Source organism: Perissodus microlepis, chromosome 11 (assembly GCF_051167445.1).
Source record: "Perissodus microlepis isolate ML-2025 ecotype Zambia chromosome 11, ASM5116744v1, whole genome shotgun sequence".
Lineage (NCBI taxonomy): Eukaryota > Metazoa > Chordata > Actinopteri > Cichliformes > Cichlidae > Perissodus > Perissodus microlepis.
Window position 1 is genome coordinate 9,179,507 of NC_140471.1, and position 23,692 is coordinate 9,203,198.

Here is a 23,692-nt window from a genome sequence, read left to right on the forward strand (position 1 = left end):
ATTGTTTATTCAGAAGGCATATTTTCAGGAGACACAAACAACCAAAAAAAGCAAATAGGCCTACTCAATATTGTACACTGCAGCACCATGAATTCAGATAAAGCAAAAAAAACAAACATAATACAGTAATAGAAAAAACACTATACTGTACACACAAAAAATCATGACAATTGTGCATACGTGGGCTCATGGATCCCGCCGTCTGTTGGGGTCTGGCCACAGGACCTCATCGGCATCGCAAGCAGTGTCTTCTCCCGCTGGGCACCGGGGAAAATATCCTCTTGCATGTTGAAACCATCCATGGATTGCTGTCACCTGACTGTCGCCGCAGGCTTGTTCCACTGCCTGCAGAAGAGGCATGCGGGCATGTGGTTGGCGGTCATATACACGCCATCTCCAAGCCTAAAATAATCCTCTATAGGGTTTAAAAATGGTGAGTAAGGGGGCAAGTATACCACTTCAAGTTGGCTGTGGTTGGAGAACCAGGCCTGGACCAGAGCAGCCCGATGGAAACCGACATGATCCCATATCACCACAAACCTGGGCTGATCTGCTCTGTTCTGTACAACTATATCATGGAGAGCATCTAGAAATGTGAGTATATGTTGGCTATTGTATGGACCTAGTTTTGCATGATGATGCAGAAGCCCTCGAAGGCTAATGGCGGCACACAATGTGATATTTCCCCCGTGCTGCCCTGGGACGTGCACAATTGCTCTTTGGCCAATTACATTATGACCCCGTCGTCTTGTTTTGCACAGGTCGAATCCAGCTTCATCAATGAAAATGAATTCATGAGGCTGTGCAGCTCCATCCATGGCCAAGATTCTCTGTAAAACAAAGAGAACATATTACTGTACTACAGTGCTACACATACAGGACCCTCACCCATCACACAGGTACCTGTGTAGCTCTCAGGATGGATCCATGTGGTACTGATATGGTACATATTCAGCTGCTACTGGATTTCACCAATACTGTATTGTCCATGTAAAGGACAGTTACACTTACCCGTACATATTCAGCTCGAAGTCCTTTGACCCTGTCACTGTTCCTCTCAAATGGGACTCTGTAGAGCTGCTTCATGGTGATGCTGTGTTGTCCCAAGATGCGTCTGATGGTGGTGATGCTCACATGGTTTATGTTGTTGAACACTTGCCTGTCTGCAAGTATTTGCTTTCGTAGCTGGTGGAGACAGATGGCATTGTCTGCCCTCACTAGGTCCACAACGGCAAGTTCCTGCTGTTGTGTGAACAGGCGTTGGCGTCCTGCCCCAGAAGGTCTTCGAGTCATTCTAGAGAAATACAACCACATACTGTCATCGCTTTGCTTATTTTCCTTACAGTACTTTACTGTATATACTGTATCATCCACTGTACAACACTGTACTTCAATATAAGTAATCATGGTATGTTTCACAGAAACTACCACTTTGGCTGCAAAAGGAGCATCAGCACCCTGCAATACCCTGTACACTTGATATGGTGATGTGATATACTGTAGAACAGTGCTATGAAAACCACCTGAGTAGAGTAGAAGGTAGAGAGGTGAAGACAGACCTGCTTTCTAGTCGGAATGTTCTTACAGTTTTTTCTGATGGCTTTAACCCTAACTGTGATTCTTACAGCACAATTCCTAAAACTATTAATACTTATAGCAAAACCACTCACTGAGTTTGCAAAACTAAAAGCACAAACACTGCTTTGCACTCAGTTTGCAATTTTGCAAAACTGTAGGCACAATTCACTGCACAGCACTCTTTTTGCAGAACTTTAAACACAACTCACTGCTTACACTCAATTACCAAATTTCCAACACACTCCTAGCAAAATTATACACATGTATGGCTATCATTAACACTATTTTGCCAACTGTCTGGCACACTTTCACATGTGAAAACTGTTTTAGATAATTAGTCCACTTTGCAATCAGCCTAAGCACTATAAACAGGCCACAGGTAAGCTGTCTATGTGGAGTACAATGGAAGGAGCAGTAAGAGTGAGAAGAGTGAGAATCAGAGGAGGCCGAGGGAGAGGACGTGGAGGTGAAGAAGTTGGAGGAAGAGGACGTGGAGGTGAAGAAGCAAGAGGGTTAGAGGAAGAGGACAAGGAGGAGCAAGAAGAGGACGAGGAGGGGAAAGAGGAAGGGTAAGAAGAGTAAGAAACAGAATAACTGATGACATCAGAGCTACAATAGTGGACCATGTCATCAACCATGGGATGACCCTGAGGGAAGCTGGCCAACGGGTTCAGCCTAAACTGAGCCGCTACACTGTGGCAAGCATCATTAGGACATTTCGAAATGAGAATCGGTAAGTACTTTGTAGCACTGCCATACTCTAATGAGAAACACAACAGTACCATACATGCAAAAATACTGAAATTGTTACTTTACAGAATTGCTAGACGTCCAGATGTTGGGGGCAGAGGCAGAATGTTCACTCCAGAGCAAGAGACCCATATAGTGAACATGGTGATTGCCAATAATGCAATAAGACTGCGCGAAATACAGCAGCGCATAATTGATAATGACACCATCTTTCAAAATATACACAGTGCAAGCATTTCTGCACTAAGTCGTGTACTTGCGCGCCACAGAATAAGAATGAAGCAAATTTACAGAGTTCCTTTCGAGAGAAACACAGAACGTGTAAAGCAACTGCGATATGACTATGTGCAGGTAAGCTAGTGTCATTGGTTCTGAATTTGGAAGTGCATACTGTAGTGCTGTGCATGGGCCTGATGTGTTGCATTTGTTTTGTCTTGTCCAGAGAGTGATGGAACTAGAAGCAGATGCAATGGGACATGAGCTACTTTTTGTAGATGAGGCCTGTTTTAACCTCAGTAAAACCAGGAGACGTGGCAGGAACATTATTGGACACCGTGCCATCATCAATGTCCCAGGACAACGTGGTGGTAACATAACCATGTGTGCAGCTATAAGCCAAAATGGTGTTGTTCACCATCATGCAACCATAGGCCCATACAACACTGCACACATTATTGCATTCCTGGACACCTTGCATGACATGCTCACTGTTCAGAGACCAGAGCAGACCCGATATGTCATCATATGGGACAATGTTAGTTTCCATAGGGCTGCTTTGGTCCGCAACTGGTTTACAAACCAACCATCCTTCATGGCACTCAACCTCCCTCCATACTCTCCATTCTTAAATCCCATTGAGGAGTTCTTCTCTGCCTGGCGCTGGAAAGTGTACGACCGTCATCCTCATCAACAGGTAGCCCTTTTACAGGCAATGGAGGAGGCATGTGGAGATATTGACCAGGCATCATGTCAGGCCTGGATACGGCATTCAAGGAGATATTTTCCCCGGTGCCTTGGACTGGAGGATATCACATGCGATGTGGACGAAATTTTGTGGCCGGACCCAGAGAGACGACATGATGTAGGCTGATTGTCTTTTTTCTTCCCTTTTTTTGTGAAATTCCTATTTTTGTGTTCTGACTTTGTCTTGGTTTTGATGAGTGTGAATAAACACCAATACTTGAAGTTTGGATCCTTGTATGTTTACATGACACTATGACAAAAGTGTGACCTCAAATTGACATCTGGACACAGAGAAAGCAAAAGCCAGATGTGTTTTGTATTCATACCATCAGTGTGCAGTTGGCGCATTGTGTGCTTAGTAGATGATGGCTTGTGTGTACTGTTTGATACGAAAACACCATTTTTTATTTTTATGAAGGTGTGAAGAGTTAATCTAGCTGTGTTCGCTTTTGCAAGAGAACTACAATGTTTTGATAATTGGGTGACAGGTTTTCTTATTTGTGTGTAGAGTTTTGCAAAAATAGCCAATAGTTACAAAAAATGTGCTTAAGCAATCAGAAAAAACTGTAATTACAGTTTTTCTGAGTTGCTAAAACACTAAATCCCAGTGTAAAACATAAACTGTCAACTATGAAAACTATTTCATCAAATCAATCCCACAGTTGCCAAAACCTCAAACACTATTCATCTGGTCGGGACACCATTTGCAAATCTGAATCTCCCATTTACCAAAACTCTAAACACCTTCTCAAACACAAAACACATTAAGCAGTGTGGTGCACTTGTACCCAGAATGGTGCACACAGGCTACATTAGTGAAACACAACTAACACACTGTTTTCATCATTAACACACTACCACTCAAAATTGAAAACACATGTTGCAACCTCTTCTTCTGCTTTTTGCTAGATTGAACATAGCTTAATCCACAAAGATGTATTCATGAGGCCTAACCATTGAGTCAATCTCAAGGATTCTCTTTACAAAGTGACAACAAACAAATTTTAGTTCTGTAAATGAAATAGTATGATGTAAAAATGTGATATGTATACAAGAATACTTGAAGGATGGCCACATGAGGGTGGAAGAACACGCATGCACTCACAACACCAGGAGACACTTATTGTGGATATGGTCCGTCAGAATAATGCAATTTGACTGCATGAAATGGAGCAGTGGATTATAGAAGACAACATACATTTTGAATCTAGCAAAAAGGAGAAGGTCACAATGTCATAGGTCAACGTGCCATTATTGAACTGCCTGGTCAGCGTGGTGGAAATGTAACTATCTGTGCTGCCAACAGCAGCTGTGGGGTTCTCCACAGTCATGTTACTGTTGAGCCATACAACACCAAACTTCTAGCAACATTCCTGGATGCGCTACAGGATGCTCTGCTTGAGTAGAAAGATCGCAAGTAGGCAGAGCATCCCATATCATTTGGGACAACGTGAGCTTTCACCGATGTCCAAGAATACACAATTGGTTTCACAATGAGCAGCATTTTATTACAGTTTTTCTCAAATGCTAAAACACATGTCACAAACGTTACCACCAGGTCCCCCAATGTCCAAACACGACACCCTTCTTTAAAGCTACATAAACACAACCACACCTTCCCACTGCAAAACTCAAACTCCCACACCAAGAGAGCAGCTCGAAGCTGTCAAAACTGTAAACACTATACACAGCATTACACACTACAGCAAAACAATTGAAAACACAATGCTCAATTTGTGAGAAGGTTCTTTGGTTCATAACTGCCAATGCATATTTTTATAAACTGTACAGTAACGGATCGTCATAGAACCCTGCAGAGGATTAGGCATTTAGATTTGTGAGTTTCACATGAAGACTATAAATCTATAAAAACATCCTGCATGTACGTACACTACTGTAACACAACTCAATGCAAAAACAGAATCTATCGCACACAACAGTACTCTCGGAAACATGATCAGGGTGTGAAGTCTTTTTTATTGTCTACACGGTCTTTTTACAGTATTACACACAGTCACTGTGCGGCATCATGTCGCCGAGCTGCATTGGGCCACATCACCTCATCCACATCACAGGCTATATTGTCCCTTGCTAGGCACCGCGGGAAAAACGCCCTGGAATGGCGAATCCATCCCTGGAAGGCCTCCACTGGGATGTCAGCACAGGCCAGCTCCATTGCCCGTACGAGGTTCTCTCTTGTGTATGGCTGTCTGTCATACACCTTCCATCTCCATGATGAGAAGAACTCCTCTATAGGGTTCAGGAAAGGGGAGTAGGGTGGCAGACAGACGTTTAAAAAGTGGTCACTGTTGGTGGTGAACCACTCTCTGATTTGGTGTGTTTTGTGGAAGCGGACGTTGTCCCAAATGATCACATACATGTGATGTGCTAGCCTAGGATGGTGTTGTTGACGGTCCAGGAGGATGTCTTTTAGCTCCTCTAGGAAGGTGAGGAGACGTTGGGTGTTGTAAGACCCAAGGACAGCATGCCGGTGGACAAGCCCCTCCGTACCCATAGCTGCACAAAGAGTAATATTACCCCCCCGTTGGCCAGGAACCTCAGTGATGGCTCTTTGGCCAATGATGTTACGGCCTCTTCGCCTTCGTTTCTGGAGGTTGAAGCCAGCCTCATCCAGGAAGAGGTACTCATGGGGTCTGGCCATCGCGTCCAACTCCATTATCCTCTGTGAACATGGAAAAGCGTACAGGTGTTCAGAACGGTCAATCAGGTAGCACAGTATTGTCCAGAAGTAATGTAGGCCACTAAGCAACACAGCATGTCCACTAACTGTACTGTGGACATGGATGTATACGTACTTGCACATACTCGTAACGTTGTTCTATGTGTCGCGCAGAGTTGCGCTCAAAGGGAACCCTGTAGACCTGTTTCATCCTCATCTGTTGGCGCCGGAGAACTCGGTCTATTGTGGACACGCTGACAGCATCAATGTTCTCAAAGTTTACATTATCTGCAATGACTTTGTCTCTGATCTCTCGGAGTCTAATGCAGTTGTTCTCACGGACCATATCTGCAATGAGGGTTTCTTGTGCCGCTGTGAATATGGCAACCCTCCCACCTCTATGTGGCATCCTTTCAGCTCTAAAGAAAGAAACATGTGTTGTCAATTGACTGATTTATATGTAAAACTACATGTAAAGTAACAGACCACTTTCACAGGCCTGTAAAACTGTAGTGTGACAAAGAAAGCAATAGCGTACTATACCTGTTGTGTTGTCTAAATGCCTTGATAATGGTGGCCACGGTGAACCTACTCAGGTTTGGATGTACTCTTCGTCCCGCTTCAGCCATTGTCATGCCATGGCCAATGACATGATCAATTACTGTTGCTCGCATATCATCTGTTATGATGGTGCGAGGTTGTCTTCTTCTCCCACCTGGACCTTCTCCTCTCTCTTGTTGGCCTCCTTCTCTTCCTCCTCTACTCCGAACTCCTCTTCTTCTTAGGCCTTCACCTCTTCCTCCTCTGATCTTAACCCCTCTTCCTCTTTGGCCTGCAGCTCTTCTCCTTCCGCACGCTCGAATGCCTTCATCCATTGTGATTGTTTGGCATCTTCACCAAACTATGCTTTTATAGGTGGGGTCACATCATTAGCAACAGGTGTCTTCAATTTTGAGTCGTTGTGTGTAGTGACTGACGCCAGGTGTGTTCCCTGTGTTCAAAGATTGGTGACTGTGGCAAGCATTTTGCATCACATGGGCTTTCATTTGAGAATATGAGCAGAGTTGTTTTGCAACATGTGTTTTAGCAAGGAAAAATGTGTTTAGATTTATGAGTACAGAGGGTTGTGTTTTGTGAATTGTGTCTTCATGTGACATGTGTTTATGGTACTGGAATATGGTGGCTACATTTAGTAAATGTGTTTAGACTACTGGTCATTTGGGTTACAGGATTGGCTTTTGTGTTTTAACATTTGAGAAAAACTGTAATGTGTTTCTTCCACCATACTCTCCCTTTTTGAACCCTATCGAGGAGTTTTTCTCAGCATGGAGATGTAAAGTATACGACCGAAACCCTTACACAGGAAAATCTACTTCAAGCATTGAATGGAGCATGTGGTGAGATAGGAGTGGAATCTTGCCAGAGCTGGATTCGGCATGCTAAACGATTCTTTCCTCGCTGCATTGCAAGGGAGACCATAGCATGTAATGTGGATGAAGTCCTGTGGCCTGACCCAGCACAGAGGTGTGATGCTAAGGCAGGATAAATTATCTGAATATGTTGGAAAAATACGTATTTATAACTTTTTTAACTGCAGTTCTTTTTTAGTTAAAATGTGAGTAGAAGAATAAATGAATGAATAGATAAATATTATTTTCCAGCTACTCACAGTGTTTTGTATTTATTTTTGTAGTGTGTAATCATTGCTAAGTTGTGTTTGCACATTGGCTGGTTTTGTGTGTTTTTTGACAGCAGTGCTTGATTTTGAGAAAAGTTAAGATAGTTTTGGGTCAAATGTTTGTGTGTGTAGCTTGAATTTTAGAGTTTGCGTTTAGTGTTTTGAGACAAAGAGATGAGATTTTAGGAAATGTGTTTTAGCAATTCAGAAAAACTGTAAGACAGATATATCAAACAGGGAGAAACATAAATAAAAAAAAATAAACAGAGGACAGCCTGAACTGGGGAAACTAAGAAAATGAGACAAAAACTGGAATACTAGAAAAACCTGGGAAACCTTGGAAACATGTGAGGAAGAGCCTGAGGGAAAAACAGACACGACAGCAAAGGTCAGGGGAAAACTCACACAATATATACAGACAGAAGGTGATCAGGGGAACTGAAAACACGGGGTGAACACAGTTGAAACGCCACAGAGGAAGCATAACTAAACACGATGAACATCGACCGCAAGACTGTCAAAAATAAAACAGTAAAAAGGCAGACTAATAAACTTTGACTTAACAAGGGAACAGGGAAGATACAATGGGAGATGAAACGTGAACATAACTATGGAACACATAGAGAGGACATGACGGGCTAGTGAGAACACACATGACAGATGGGGAAGACCTGGCATGAGACACAAGGGGAAACATGTAAACAAGAGGAGAAAACAGAGGGAGAGAGAAGGAGCGGGGACACGAGAGAGAGGGAACGAGAGCAAGAAGGGACACAAGGGTGAGGGAGAGCGCAAGACAGGCTGGGGAAACATGGGCAAACATGACAGACAGGGGAGGCACGGAATAAATGCAAGGAGGGGAACATAGGAACTACATGGGAAAACCCAGACACGAGGATCACACACATGCACATAAACAGAGACACACAGAGAGGGGCACAGAGGACAAAGACACAAGGGAACCTAATAAACAAGGAAGTAAACTCATCATAAGTACACTCAGAGACATAATAAGAATGAACTCAGAACTAACCAGTCAAATGAAAATAATCATAATAATGCATAACAGATATGAAAACACAAGAAAAGTCAAAACGCTGCATCAAATGACCCAGAACAATGACAATGTGATTGTTTCTGTATCATCTTAGCATTAATCAATTGAAAGGATGCCTCGATCAGGCTGAGTGTCATTATGCCTTTCTGTGCCCTCTGGCTAGAGTTTCAAAAATTCTATTTAAATGAGTAATTATAATAGTTTTTTAACATTTATTATCAATTTCTTTGAGTCTGAACAGTTAAAAATATATTAAAGCATTTTGATGTAAAGCAGCACTGTATGCCCCTGTGTTCCTTTCTCTGTTTGACATTATTGTTTCACTTTTGTATTGAGTAATATAAAATACTTTGACTGAGAGCTTCTGTTCTGACATGTCAAATGAGTCAGTTTTTCTGTATATTGCACACTGGAACTGATGCATAATTTGCATAATTTTTCCCAAAGGAGTTTTGTGCACTCATAATATCAGTTTCTCCACATATAAACTGATCTAAAAAAAGTCAGCAGATTTCTGAGGTATATAGGTACCCTATGACATTTATTTTGCTGACTTTGCATTTGACTGGACTTTGATCTTCTCTGTTATATCGGCTACATGAACGAAAATTCCTGAATGAACCCAGGTTGCCACTCAGTGTTGCACAATCCCTGTATTCTAAAACAGCATTGGCAGTGTCCAGCTCATCAACCTATGCAAAGTAAACCTAACAGTGGGTTCTGTTAGCTTGTTGTTATAACAAGAAGGGATAAGGTAAGAAGGGATGAGAATAGGGTGTTGTGAGACCTATGTTATTTTCTGTATCCAACATCTATAGTGAACTAGTAGCTCAGTGTTCCAACATTAGGAAAGAGCAACTGCTATCACAACTAGAAATTGATGAGGTACAGCATAATTGTTATGACAAGGGGAAACCAGCATGTCAGGTCAGGGATGGGGGATATCATCATCCCCACCGAAGATTGGGTACCAAGCCCCAAGTACAACTGGCACATTGAAGGCGTTGAAGGCGCTAGAGCAGCTGACCTGAGAGATAGTATAATGGCTAAGCTAAAAACTTGGACCCTCCATGACCAATTAGGTGAAGTACCATCTGAAGGTCTACTAGGAGATTTGAATGCAACGTCAGGGGAAACAGACAGAAACAAACCAGCTGATCTACAACATGAAAGCCGTGATCAGCTGTGCCCTTCTGTAGAAGGAGACTACAGGCCAAGATCAAGGTAGCATGCAGGGAAGTTAGCCAACTGTCAGAGCTCCAGAAAAGTGAAGAAAGGGTAGTACAACAAGGGAAGCATAAGAAATACAGCAAGGTATCCATAGCTGGAAGGTTCTCAGCTGAGGGCCAAGCTCAGCACGTGGGCTGTGTGCTTGATAGGTTGCTAAAGTATAACACTGATTTCATGGAATTTATTGACGTTGACAGTGAGGTAGACATTACAGTTTTTCTCAAATGTTAAAACACAAAAGCCAATCCTGTAACCCAAATGACCAGTAGTCTAAACACATTTACTAAATGTAGCCACCATATTCCAGTACCATAAACACATGTCACATGAAGACACAATTCACAAAACACAACCCTCTGTACTCATAAATCTAAACACATTTTTCCTTGCTAAAACACATGTTGCAAAACAACTCTGCTCATATTCTCAAATGAAAGCCCATGTGATGCAAAATGCTTGCCACAGTCACCAATCTTTGAACACAGGGAACACACCTGGCGTCAGTCACTACACACAACGACTCAAAATTGAAGACACCTGTTGCTAATGATGTGACCCCACCTATAAAAGCATAGTTTGGTGAAGATGCCAAACAATCACAATGGATGAAGGCATTCGAGCGTGCGGAAGGAGAAGAGCTGCAGGCCGAAGAGGGGTTGAGATCAGAGGAGGAAGAGGTGAAGGCCTAAGAAGAAGAGGAGTTCGGAGTAGAGGAGGAAGAGGAGGCCAACAAGAGAGAGGAGAAGGTCCAGGTGGGAGAAGAAGACAACCTCGCACCATCATAACCGATGATATGCGAGCAACAGTAATTGATCATGTCATTGGCCATGGCATGACAATGGCTGAAGCGGGACGAAGAGTACATCCAAACCTGAGTAGGTTCACCGTGGCCACCATTATCAAGGCATTTAGACAACACAACAGGTATAGTACGCTATTGCTTTCTTTGTCACACTACAGTTTTACAGGCCTGTGAAAGTGGTCTGTTACTTTACATGTAGTTTTACATATAAATCAGTCAATTGACAACACATGTTTCTTTCTTTAGAGCTGAAAGGATGCCACATAGAGGTGGGAGGGTTGCCATATTCACAGCGGCACAAGAAACCCTCATTGCAGATATGGTCCGTGAGAACAACTGCATTAGACTCCGAGAGATCAGAGACAAAGTCATTGCAGATAATGTAAACTTTGAGAACATTGATGCTGTCAGCGTGTCCACAATAGACCGAGTTCTCCGGCGCCAGCAGATGAGGATGAAACAGGTCTACAGGGTTCCCTTTGAGCGCAACTCTGCGCGACACATAGAACAACGTTACGAGTATGTGCAAGTACGTATACATCCATGTCCACAGTACAGTTAGTGGACATACTGTGTTGCTTAGTGGCCTACATTACTTCTGGACAATACTGTGCTACCTGATTGACCGTTCTGAACACCTGTACGCTTTTCCATGTTCACAGAGGATAATGCAGTTGGACGCGATGGCCAGACCCCATGAGTACCTCTTCCTGGATGAGGCTGGCTTCAACCTCCAGAAACGAAGGCGAAGAGGCCGTAACAACATTGGCCAAAGAGCCATCACTGAGGTTCCTGGCCAACGGGGGGGTAATATTACTCTTTGTGCAGCTATGGGTACGGAGGGGCTTGTCCACCGGCATGCTGTCGTTGGGTCTTACAACACCCAACGTCTCCTCACCTTCCTAGAGGAGCTAAAAGACATCCTCCTGGACCGTCAACAACACCATCCTAGGCTAGCACATCACATGTATGTGATCATTTGGGACAACGTCCGCTTCCACAAAACACACTAAATCAGAGAGTGGTTCACCACCAACAGTGACCACTTTTTAAACGTCTGTCTGCCACCCTACTCCCCTTTCCTGAACCCTATAGAGGAGTTCTTCTCCTCATGGAGATGGAAGGTGTATGACAGACAGCCATACACAAGAGAGAACCTCGTACGGGCAATGGAGCTGGCCTGTGCTGACATCCCAGTGGAGGCCTTCCAGGGATGGATTCGCCATTCCAGGGCGTTTTTCCCGCGGTGCCTAGCAAGGGACAATATAGCCTGTGATGTGGATGAGGTGATGTGGCCCAATGCAGCTCGGCGACATGATGCCGCACAGTGACTGTGTGTAATACTGTAAAAAGACCGTGTAGACAATAAAAAAGACTTCACACCCTGATCATGTTTCCGAGAGTACTGTTGTGTGCGATAGATTCTGTTTTTGCATTGAGTTGTGTTACAGTAGTGTACGTACATGCAGGATGTTTTTATAGATTTATAGTCTTCATGTGAAACTCACAAATCTAAATGCCTAATCCTCTGCAGGGTTCTATGACAATCCGTTACTGTACAGTTTATAAAAATATGCATTGGCAGTTATGAACCAAAGAACCTTCTCACAAATTGAGCATTGTGTTTTCAATTGTTTTGCTGTAGTGTGTAATGCTGTGTATAGTGTTTACAGTTTTGACAGCTTCGAGCTGCTCTCTTGGTGTGGGAGTTTGAGTTTTGCAGTGGGAAGGTGTGGTTGTGTTTATGTAGCTTTAGAGAAGGGTGTTGTGTTTGGACATTGGGGGACCTGGTGGTAACGTTTGTGACATGTGTTTTAGCATTTGAGAAAAACTGTAATACAGGTAAGCTCTGTGTGTGGAGTACAATGGAGGGAGCAGGAAGAGTGAGAAGTAGAGGAGGCCGAGCAAGAGGACGTGGAGGTGAAGTAGTAGGATGAAGAGGACTAGGAGGGGGGAGAGGAAGAGTAAGAAATAGAATTGCTGATGACATCAGAGCTACAATAGTGGACCATGTCATCAACCGTGGAATGACCCTGAGGGAAGCTGGCCAACGGGTTCAGCCTAACTCGAGCCGCTACACTGTAGCAAGCATCATAAGGACATTTTGAAATGAGACTCGGTTAGCACAGTCACTTTGCACTAAGATTTGTAGCACTGCCATATGCCAATGAGAAACACAATACCATAGATGTAAAAATACTGAAATTGTTACTTTACAGAATTGCTAGACGACCAGATGCTGGGGCAGAGGAAGCATGTTCACTGCAGACCAAGAAACCCATATAGTCAATATGACGATTGCAAATAATCCTATACTTGGAAATAAACACTTGTGTTTGTTTTGATGTATGTAAATAAACACCAATACTTGAAGCTTGGATCCTTGTATGTTTACATGACACTATGACAAAAGTGTGACCTCAAATTGGCATCTGTACACAGAGAAAGCAAAAGCCAGACAAAAACACCATTTTTACGAAGGTGTGAAGAGTTAATCTAGGTGTGTTCGCTTTTGCAAGAGAACTACAATGTTTTGATAATTGGGTGACAGGTTTTCTTATTTGTGTGTAGAGTTTTGCAAAAATAGCCAATAGTTACAAAAAATGTGCTTAAGCAATCAGAAAAAACTGTAATAGTCCCTGTTCACTCTATGCTGTGTGTGTGTCTGTGTGTGTGTGTCTGTGTGTGTGTGTGCGTGTGTGTGTGTGTGTGTGTGTGTGTGTGTGTCCTAAATTAAAGGTAAAAACATACACTCTGACACACAGATGCAAATATAAGTCATCTTTATTTATATAGCACATTTAAAAGACATCAAGTGTCGGCCAAAGTGCTGAACAGAGGGATAATATGGTGAAAAGAATTAAAATAGATAAGATGAAAACATTATAGAAACATTGAGACATCCGTATATGTTTGTAAAAAAATATGTGTACATGCAAATATGCACATACATATACAAAAATGTACACATTCACGCACAAGCACACATATGTGAACTTAAAATACACGTACACGTGTCTGCACATGCAAACATCATCCAATGAGATAAAAAACCAGAATAGCAGAAACACAATAACAGAGGTGTCAGAGAGATCCTTGGAAAATAGGAAGGGCTTCAGATTGGATTTGAAGACTTCCAAGGATGAAGAGGATTTTATGAAAGGGGGACGACTGTTTCGGGGCAGCAATGGAGAAAGCTGTCACCTCTAGATTTGAACTGGGAGCGTGGAACTAATGACAGCATCTGACTGGAGGAGCGCAGAGTTCGAGTGGGGCGGTGTGGGCTAAGAAGATCTGAAATGTAACCTGGAGCCATAATAACAAACGCACACGCATGCGTCTTCAGCATTACTGGGTTTCTGCAGCTCCTGGTTTCCTGTTTAATACATTCACACAAGCAATCAAACGCTATGAATCGGTTCCACAATGTTTGCAGTCACTTTATAAAAGGTGTAAAAAGGCAGTCACTGATCAGCACTATAACATTTTGACAATAAATTGTATTTGAATAAAACTGTTTCCTGCAGCCTAAATACGTCTCTGTACCTGAATAGAACTAAAGATCTTTCTCATAGGGTTAATGACACGTCTACCAACTATTTCATGTCCACATTACTGCTGAGAGTTACTCCAAAAACTTCCTTTAGTGGCTCTTCATCAGAATATTTACTTAGTTGTTGACATGAAAATCAGTCATTGTGTATTTTGAACACCTAAACTTCAGTGTGATGCCATTATCCTGCCAAACAACATAAAAGTCTCTAAAAAGGTAAGTATGGAGCAGCATCCTTTTTTATGGAAGAGGAAGGAAAAGTCATATTTATTATTATTCTCATATTACACAGACTGTGCTGACTGAACAGGCTCAGGCTGAAGCAGTGCAGATCCTGGCCTATTTTCAAGTACCATTAAAGTTATCACGTGTATAAATCTCTCCATTAGATGTCAGTAGACGGCAGATTGCAGTCAGTGCAGTCACTTTTCTTATCCCTCCTGATTCAAGAGCATAAAGCGATCTACGTTAGCTCTGGTAATTCTGACGGTCGTTCGGTAAATCTTTGTTTAATCTCTTTATTTGCTTTTTGGAGAAGTGAAGGTACAAAAACCTCTTCAATGAAATTTGCTTTGGTGGACAGAAAACAACCGTTGTAGACTGTTTGCGGTTACCTTTTATAAGTATTGAATTTTCAAAAGTGAAGTCAGTTCTTCTGACCAGGTTCAGACCAGGATGAACACAAGTATGATACTGAACCCACTAGAGAACTGGTCCCAGCTGTGGGTTCACCTCCTCCTGCTGACCTCATAGGACAGACTCTAATGTAGCATCACGTTCATCGGTCACTCCTGACCTCCTGTGAAGCATGACAAATGTGTAATTAATGACTTAATTATTTGGGGTATTATTGCTATAAAAATAATATTAATAGTATTATTATTATTGTGCTTTAGGCTCCACTGATAACGCAGAGGTCTCTTCTTCCTCTGGGCTGTTTAAAGGGCCAGTTTATCCAAAGCTGTGTATATACCAGCTGCTGTCAGGCTTCAGATGTCTGCATTAGTCCACAGTCCACTGTTTTGTAAGCCATTGCTTTACTGCAAAAGTTCCCATCTACTGTAAAGAAATGGAGATAAGCAGGCACATAATACGAAAAGGCATGCTGTAGGTTGACTTTGTCTTTTCTGATCCATCGGTTTGTGTGGCTCTTTTCACAGGAGGGACCTAACCCACACTTTATTTATTTATATGATAAGTTTAGTGGAATGTAGTGCAAAATACACAGTGTTTACTTTTAATTTAACAACATGAAGCTGCATCAAGTTTCCATGGTGACTGCTCAAGAAATTCTGCATTCATAAATAAACATCAGACTGTCAAAAGAGCTCATCTGTGCGAGACCACCGAGCTGAGAGCATTTTCAAGTCGAGATCCCCCCGTACGCCATCGTTGGAGAGCAGTTAAAGTTTTTCTTCCCGACTGTGATTTGAAAACGTCTAAATGGAATCAAGTCAAGGAATCTATAAACCTATCAGGGTATGTGAAGTTTTTGCTTTTACTGCATTTCAATAATATGAAGAATTTGATGTCGTTTTAAAAGTTGACAAACTGAGAATCATTTTAAGTAACAATGACTAAATTGCTATTTCTTTGACAGGTGTTGTTCAACACACCAATTTATGAAACTGCTGTAAAGATCTGCTGGTATCTTCCGGGCTACAGGACTCAGGTTAGACCCAGATTCATGCAAACCAAAGCTGACAGAAAATATCAGGTCATTTCTGAGGACCTGAGAGTGGTGGTGATTAAATGTCTCCTTTACTTTTAGATTGCGATTATGACGGAGTTTCTCAGACTTCAGCAGGAAGATCTAATTCCACCGAACCTCACTGCTGAAGATCTGAGAGATCTTTTGGTGGAGAAGAGCAGGGAGACACTCAGAGAGCAGTGAGTTACTGTCACACCTGAAAGTCTGTTTGTGATGACGTGTAAATGCTGAGAGAAAACCTCTGCTTTGCTTTCTTTTGAAGGCTGTGGGAGTTTGAATTAGAGGATTTTGAAGAAGAGGAAGCCAAACCTCTTCTAAGGCTGGTAAGACGAGAAAACCCACAAGACTTTTTTTTTCATTATGTTCACATAACCTTTAAACATAAGCGCACTGTAAATGTGTTTTCTGTTTCAGGTGTGGGCGGTGAACGTCAGCAATAAAATGAGGGACGTTGAATTTGAAGCCAGGATGCTTCTTCAGTTCCCAGAGGCCGTACCTCCTAAATTTCAGTGAGTCACATGTAATATACAGTTATTAACCCTGTAAGACCCAACCCATCAAAAAACAGCCCGAAAATTCAGATTCTTTGGAGCTGAGATGTTTATTAACCCTTTAAACAAAAGCCACAAATTAGTTCTTTGCTATGTCATGTTGTGTATGATTTACTTTTATTATGTATTTATTTTTTGTATCACATTTGATACACTGGGTGTTTTTGGCAACTTTTTGTTAACGACAATGTTAACTTTAGACTAAAAAAAGAGTTTTGTCCACAACATTTAGAAATGATAGCAAGTATTGATCATGTTGATGAGATCGAGGTCTCAGAAACTCATGTATGATACAAAGGCGGTTACAGGGTTAACAGTCCAGCTACAGTGTTTCAATATTTAAATGATGCTTTGAATATGTTTAAAAGATAACACTTATCATGTTTTTCTACAGAGCACCTAAACTCCTCAGCGTGGTGAAGGATTACGTTGAAATCCTGAAAAAGAAGCAGCAGGAACAGCATAACAGCAAACTGCTCACCGCGCAGGAGGTAGTGATCGAGGTAGTTCCCCGCGTTCTCCAGGGCTTCTGGGAGCTTCCTCCTCGTCCCCTCCTAAACATGGCCTCCCAGAGTCTAAGTATCCTCTCCACAAGTGTCACCAAGGCCACTTTAGATCGTGTCTCCAAGAGCCTCACGGCGATGGAAACACAGGCCATCTTCACCCGCTCCATCCGAGACGATATGGTCGACAGCATCCTGACGGAGATTAGACAGAAATTTCCTGAAGAAATTCTGTCTATCAAAGTTGCAAACTTTGCGCCAGTGTTGCTGAAGACCATTGCTGATGTAGCAAGGATCCGGATATGTGAAATCTTTGAGCCCCCTTCAAGTCCTGATGTGAAGAGCACAAATGGAGAGCGCTCCTCTGACGGCCTTTCAATGGCAAATGATCCACCAGCCGAAGGAGCTCTGTCAGAAAGTTTTCCAGAGCCTGACGTTCCCTGTGAGGAACTTCTTACTGAAAGGGCATCCAGTCTGAGTACTCAAGACCTTATGATCGAAGGAGCTCTGTCAGAAAGTGTTCCAGAGCCCGACGTTCCCTGTGAGGAACTTCTTTCTGAAAGGGCATCCAGTCTGAGTACTCAAGACCTTACGATCGAAGGAGCTCTGTCAGAAAGTGTTCCAGAGCCCGACGTTCCCTGTGAGGAACCCTATGCCGAGTCCAAATCCTGTGTTGAAGGCGAAGATCATAAGATCAAAGGATCTTGTTCGGAAATTGGGCCACTTCCTGATGTTCCCTTTGAACATCCCTTTCCTGAACCTGAAGCCAGCATGAAGTCCAAAGACCGTCACATCAAGAAGAAGAAAAAGGGCTTCTTCAAAAGACTGAGAAGTCTGTTCTGCTGCTGTTGCAGACAAAAAGACACCGAATGACACTGAAGCTGTGACCCAGTATTGGTGTTGCAGTAACTGTAAATATGTAAATATGTTCCTTGATGATTGTTGTTCATGTTTTTGGGGGTTTCTTTAGTTTTCAGTGGGCTGGGTGATTTTTCTCCTCTGTGTTCTTTACTTAATTCTTGTTCATAGTTCCTGATTTGTTTTCCTAGTTCTTGTTTCTTAGTTTTTAGTTTCTTGAGTCCACCTGAGTTTCCAGCAATAAAAGCTGCTGATTCAAGTTTCATTCCACGTAAGAGTCCTGTGTTTGGGTCCTGCTACCTGCCTGTCACAGCACACCATGACAGAAACTTTATAAGCTCATTCATATTTCTACACGAGTCTCCAGCTATGTTAAAGATTTTTTTCTTTCAAACATTTGTAAGAATCTCTTATGGTTCTCAAAATACTTCCATAAGTCCAGTAAGTGTAGTCCAGTAACATATTGATGGTATTATTTTTAATAATTATTTTTAATACAATTATTTATTATTTTTAATGCAATTTGAACTGAAACTGGTATATAAAATGTATTTCCTGTCGAAAATGCAGTGTGAATGCTAATAGCTGAATAGTTTGAGTTGAATTTTTATAATTGCTGAAATCTATGGTGAAAAACATGTTACAGTTTTTGCCCGTTGCTTGAACACATTTTGCAAAACTTCGCTCATTGTGCCAAAACTCTAAACACAAGTAAACATGACACAACAAAATATACCATTCACATCTGTGCCAAACTGAAACTCTGCTGTCAAAACCTAACATTCCTCTGTCAAAATGTAACTCTGTTGACAAAATGACACATACTTGCATCATATGCAGATCAGATCAGGGGGAACACACTAGTCTACTTTATATAAAACACTGCAGTCTTTGATTTTCATTGTTTATTCAGAAGGCATATTTTCAGGAGACACAAACAACCAAAAAAAGCAAATAGGCCTACTCAATATTGTACATTGCAGCACCATGAATTCAGATAAAGCAAAAAAAACAAACATAATACAGTAATAGAAAAAACACTATACTGTACACACAAAAAATCATGACAATTGTGCATACGTGGGCTCATGGATCCCGCCGTCTGTTGGGGTCTGGCCACAGGACCTCATCGACATCGCAAGCAGTGTCTTCTCCCGCTGGGCACCGGGGAAAATATCCTCTTGCATGTCGAAACCATCCATGGATTGCTGTCACCTGACTGTCGCCGCAGGCTTGTTCCACTGCCTGCAGAAGAGGCATGCGGGCATGTGGTTGGCGGTCATATACACGCCATCTCCAAGCCTAAAATAATCCTCTATAGGGTTTAAAAATGGTGAGTAAGGGGGCAAGTATACCACTTCAAGTTGGCTGTGGTTGGAGAACCAGGCCTGGACCAGAGCAGCCCGGTGGAAACCGACATGATCCCATATCACCACAAACCTGGGCTGATCTGCTCTGTTCTGTACAACTATATCATGGAGAGCATCTAGAAATGTGAGTATATGTTGGCTATTGCATGGACCTAGTTTTGCATGATGATGCAGAAGCCCTCGAAGGCTAATGGCGGCACACAATGTGATATTTCCCCCGCGCTGCCCTGGGACGTGCACAATTGCCCTTTGGCCAATTACATTACGACCCCGTCGTCTTGTTTTGCACAGGTCGAATCCAGCTTCATCAATGAAAATGAATTCATGAGGCTGTGCAGCTCCATCCATGGCCAAGATTCTCTGTAAAACAAAGAGAACATATTACTGTACTACAGTGCTACACATACAGGACCCTCACACATCACACAGGTACCTGTGTAGCTCTCAGGATGGATCCATGTGGTACTGATATGGTACATATTCAGCTGCTACTGGATTTCACCAATACTGTATTGTCCATGTAAAGGACAGTTACACTTACCCGTACATATTCAGCTCGAAGTCCTTTGACCCTGTCACTGTTCCTCTCAAATGGGACTCTGTAGAGCTGCTTCATGGTGATGCTGTGTTGTCCCAAGATGCGTCTGATGGTGGTGATGCTCACATGGTTTATGTTGTTGAACACTTGCCTGTCTGCAAGTATTTGCTTTCGTAGCTGGTGGAGACAGATGGCATTGTCTGCCCTCACTAGGTCCACAACGGCAAGTTCCTGCTGTTGTGTGAACAGGCGTTGGCGTCCTGCCCCAGAAGGTCTTCGAGTCATTCTAGAGAAATACAACCACATACTGTCATCGCTTTGCTTATTTTCCTTACAGTACTTTACTGTATATACTGTATCATCCACTGTACAACACTGTACTTCAATATAAGTAATCATGGTATGTTTCACAGAAACTACCACTTTGGCTGCAAAAGGAGCATCAGCACCCTGCAATACCCTGTACACTTGATATGGTGATGTGATATACTGTAGAACAGTGCTATGAAAACCACCTGAGTCGAGTAGAAGGTAGAGAGGTGAAGACAGACCTGCTTTCTAGTCGGAATGTTCTTACAGTTTTTTCTGATGGCTTTAACCCTAACTGTGATTCTTACAGCACAATTCCTAAAACTATTAATACTTATAGCAAAACCACTCACTGAGTTTGCAAAACTAAAAGCACAAACACTGCTTTGCACTCAGTTTGCAATTTTGCAAAACTGTAGGCACAATTCACTGCACAGCACTCTTTTTGCAGAACTTTAAACACAACTCACTGCTTACACTCAATTACCAAATTTCCAACACACTCCTAGCAAAATTATACACATGTATGGCTATCATTAACACTATTTTGCCAACTGTCTGGCACACTTTCACATGTGAAAACTGTTTTAGATAATTAGTCCACTTTGCAATCAGCCTAAGCACTATAAACAGGCCACAGGTAAGCTGTCTATGTGGAGTACAATGGAAGGAGCAGTAAGAGTGAGAAGAGTGAGAATCAGAGGAGGCCGAGGGAGAGGACGTGGAGGTGAAGAAGTTGGAGGAAGAGGACGTGGAGGTGAAGAAGCAAGAGGGTTAGAGGAAGAGGACAAGGAGGAGCAAGAAGAGGACGAGGAGGGGAAAGAGGAAGGGTAAGAAGAGTAAGAAACAGAATAACTGATGACATCAGAGCTACAATAGTGGACCATGTCATCAACCATGGGATGACCCTGAGGGAAGCTGGCCAACGGGTTCAGCCTAAACTGAGCCGCTACACTGTGGCAAGCATCATTAGGACATTTCGAAATGAGAATCGGTAAGTACTTTGTAGCACTGCCATACTCTAATGAGAAACACAACAGTACCATACATGCAAAAATACTGAAATTGTTACTTTACAGAATTGCTAGACGTCCAGATGTTGGGGGCAGAGGCAGAATGTTCACTCCAGAGCAAGAGACCCATATAGTGAACATGGTGATTGCCAATAATGCAATAAGACTGCGCGAAATACAGCAGCGCATAATTGATAATGACACCATCTTTCAAAATATACACAGTGCAAGCATTTCTGCACTAAGTCGTGTACTTGCGCGCCACAGAATAAGAATGAAGCAAATTTACAGAGTTCCTTTCGAGAGAAACACAGAACGTGTAAAGCAACTGCGATATGACTATGTGCAGGTAAGCTAGTGTCATTGGTTCTGAATTTGGAAGTGCATACTGTAGTGCTGTGCATGGGCCTGATGTGTTGCATTTGTTTTGTCTTGTCCAGAGAGTGATGGAACTAGAAGCAGATGCAATGGGACATGAGCTACTTTTTGTAGATGAGGCCTGTTTTAACCTCAGTAAAACCAGGAGACGTGGCAGGAACATTATTGGACACCGTGCCATCATCAATGTCCCAGGACAACATGGTGGTAACATAACCATGTGTGCAGCTATAAGCCAAAATGGTGTTGTTCACCATCATGCAACCATAGGCCCATACAACACTGCACACATTATTGCATTCCTGGACACCTTGCATGACATGCTCACTGTTCAGAGACCAGAGCAGACCCGATATGTCATCATATGGGACAATGTTAGTTTCCATAGGGCTGCTTTGGTCCGCAACTGGTTTACAGACCACCCATCCTTCATGGCACTCAACCTCCCTCCATACTCTCCATTCTTAAATCCCATCGAGGAGTTCTTCTCTGCCTGGCGCTGGAAAGTGTACGACCGTCATCCTCATCAACAGGTAGCCCTTTTACAGGCAATGGAGGAGGCATGTGGAGATATTGACCAGGCATCATGTCAGGCCTGGATACGGCATTCAAGGAGATATTTTCCCCGGTGCCTTGGACTGGAGGATATCGCATGCGATGTGGACGAAATTTTGTGGCCGGACCCAGAGAGACGACATGATGTAGGCTGATTGTCTTTTTTTTCCCCTTTTTTTGTGAAATTCCTATTTTGTGTTCTGACTTTGTCTTGGTTTTGATGAGTGTGAATAAACACCAATACTTGAAGTTTGGATCCTTGTATGTTTACATGACACTATGACAAAAGTGTGACCTCAAATTGACATCTGTACACAGAGAAAGCAAAAGCCAGATGTGTTTTGTATTCATACCATCAGTGTGCAGTTGGCGCATTGTGTGCTTAGTAGATGATGGCTTGTGTGTACTGTTTGATACGAAAACACCATTTTTTATTTTTATGAAGGTGTGAAGAGTTAATCTAGCTGTGTTCGCTTTTGCAAGAGAACTACAATGTTTTGATAATTGGGTGACAGGTTTTCTTATTTGTGTGTAGAGTTTTGCAAAAATAGCCAATAGTTACAAAAAATGTGCTTAAGCAATCAGAAAAAACTGTAATAGTCCCTGTTCACTCTATGCTGTGTGTGTGTCTGTGTGTGTGTGTCTGTGTGTGTGTGTGTGCGTGTGTGTGTGTGTGTGTGTGTCCTAAATTAAAGGTAAAAACATACACTCTGACACACAGATGCAAATATAAGTCATCTTTATTTATATAGCACATTTAAAAGACATCAAGTGTCGGCCAAAGTGCTGAACAGAGGGATAATATGGTGAAAAGAATTAAAATAGATAAGATGAAAACATTATAGAAACATTGAGACATCCGTATATGTTTGTAAAAAAATATGTGTACATGCAAATATGCACATACATATACAAAAATGTACACATTCACGCACAAGCACACATATGTGAACTTAAAATACACGTACACGTGTCTGCACATGCAAACATCATCCAATGAGATAAAAAACCAGAATAGCAGAAACACAATAACAGAGGTGTCAGAGAGATCCTTGGAAAATAGGAAGGGCTTCAGATTGGATTTGAAGACTTCCAAGGATGAAGAGGATTTTATGAAAGGGGGACGACTGTTTCGGGGCAGCAATGGAGAAAGCTGTCACCTCTAGATTTGAACTGGGAGCGTGGAACTAATGACAGCATCTGACTGGAGGAGCGCAGAGTTCGAGTGGGGCGGTGTGGGCTAAGAAGATCTGAAATGTAACCTGGAGCCATAATAACAAACGCACACGCATGCGTCTTCAGCATTACTGGGTTTCTGCAGCTCCTGGTTTCCTGTTTAATACATTCACACAAGCAATCAAACGCTATGAATCGGTTCCACAATGTTTGCAGTCACTTTATAAAAGGTGTAAAAAGGCAGTCACTGATCAGCACTATAACATTTTGACAATAAATTGTATTTGAATAAAACTGTTTCCTGCAGCCTAAATACGTCTCTGTACCTGAATAGAACTAAAGATCTTTCTCATAGGGTTAATGACACGTCTACCAACTATTTCATGTCCACATTACTGCTGAGAGTTACTCCAAAAACTTCCTTTAGTGGCTCTTCATC

At 42.3% G+C, this 23,692-nt stretch overlaps 1 protein-coding gene and 3 pseudogenes across 1 annotated transcript; 2 read left to right on the forward strand and 2 right to left on the reverse strand.

Annotated features, from left to right (window-relative positions):
• Positions 1–232: 232 nt before the first annotated feature.
• On the reverse strand, positions 233–1,688 carry LOC146377228 (uncharacterized; annotated as a pseudogene).
• Positions 1,689–10,648: 8,960 nt separating this feature from the next.
• LOC146377229 (uncharacterized) lies at positions 10,649–12,129 on the forward strand (annotated as a pseudogene).
• Positions 12,130–15,734: 3,605 nt separating this feature from the next.
• LOC146377230 (uncharacterized) lies at positions 15,735–18,179 on the forward strand. The gene is made up of 6 exons (XM_084944407.1): positions 15,735–15,770; positions 15,892–15,963; positions 16,063–16,181; positions 16,265–16,325; positions 16,417–16,511; positions 16,948–18,179. Exons 1-6 carry the CDS (start codon positions 15,735–15,737, stop codon positions 17,927–17,929), a joined length of 1,365 nt encoding a protein of 454 aa, XP_084800533.1. The 3' UTR covers positions 17,930–18,179.
• A 639-nt stretch (positions 18,180–18,818) lies between these two features.
• On the reverse strand, positions 18,819–20,277 carry LOC146377231 (uncharacterized; annotated as a pseudogene).
• Between the last annotated feature and the right edge of the window lie 3,415 nt (positions 20,278–23,692).

Bases quoted from the DNA above. Each gene is read 5' to 3' on its own strand.
- LOC146377230 (XM_084944407.1), top strand. From the start codon at position 15,735: ATGGAATCAAGTCAAGGAATCTATAAACCTATCAGG. The intron at 15,964-16,062 runs GTTAGACCCAGA...CTTTACTTTTAG, and splicing joins TTCCGGGCTACAGGACTCAG to ATTGCGATTATGACGGAGTT. The intron at 16,512-16,947 runs GTGAGTCACATG...GTTTTTCTACAG, and splicing joins GCCGTACCTCCTAAATTTCA to AGCACCTAAACTCCTCAGCG.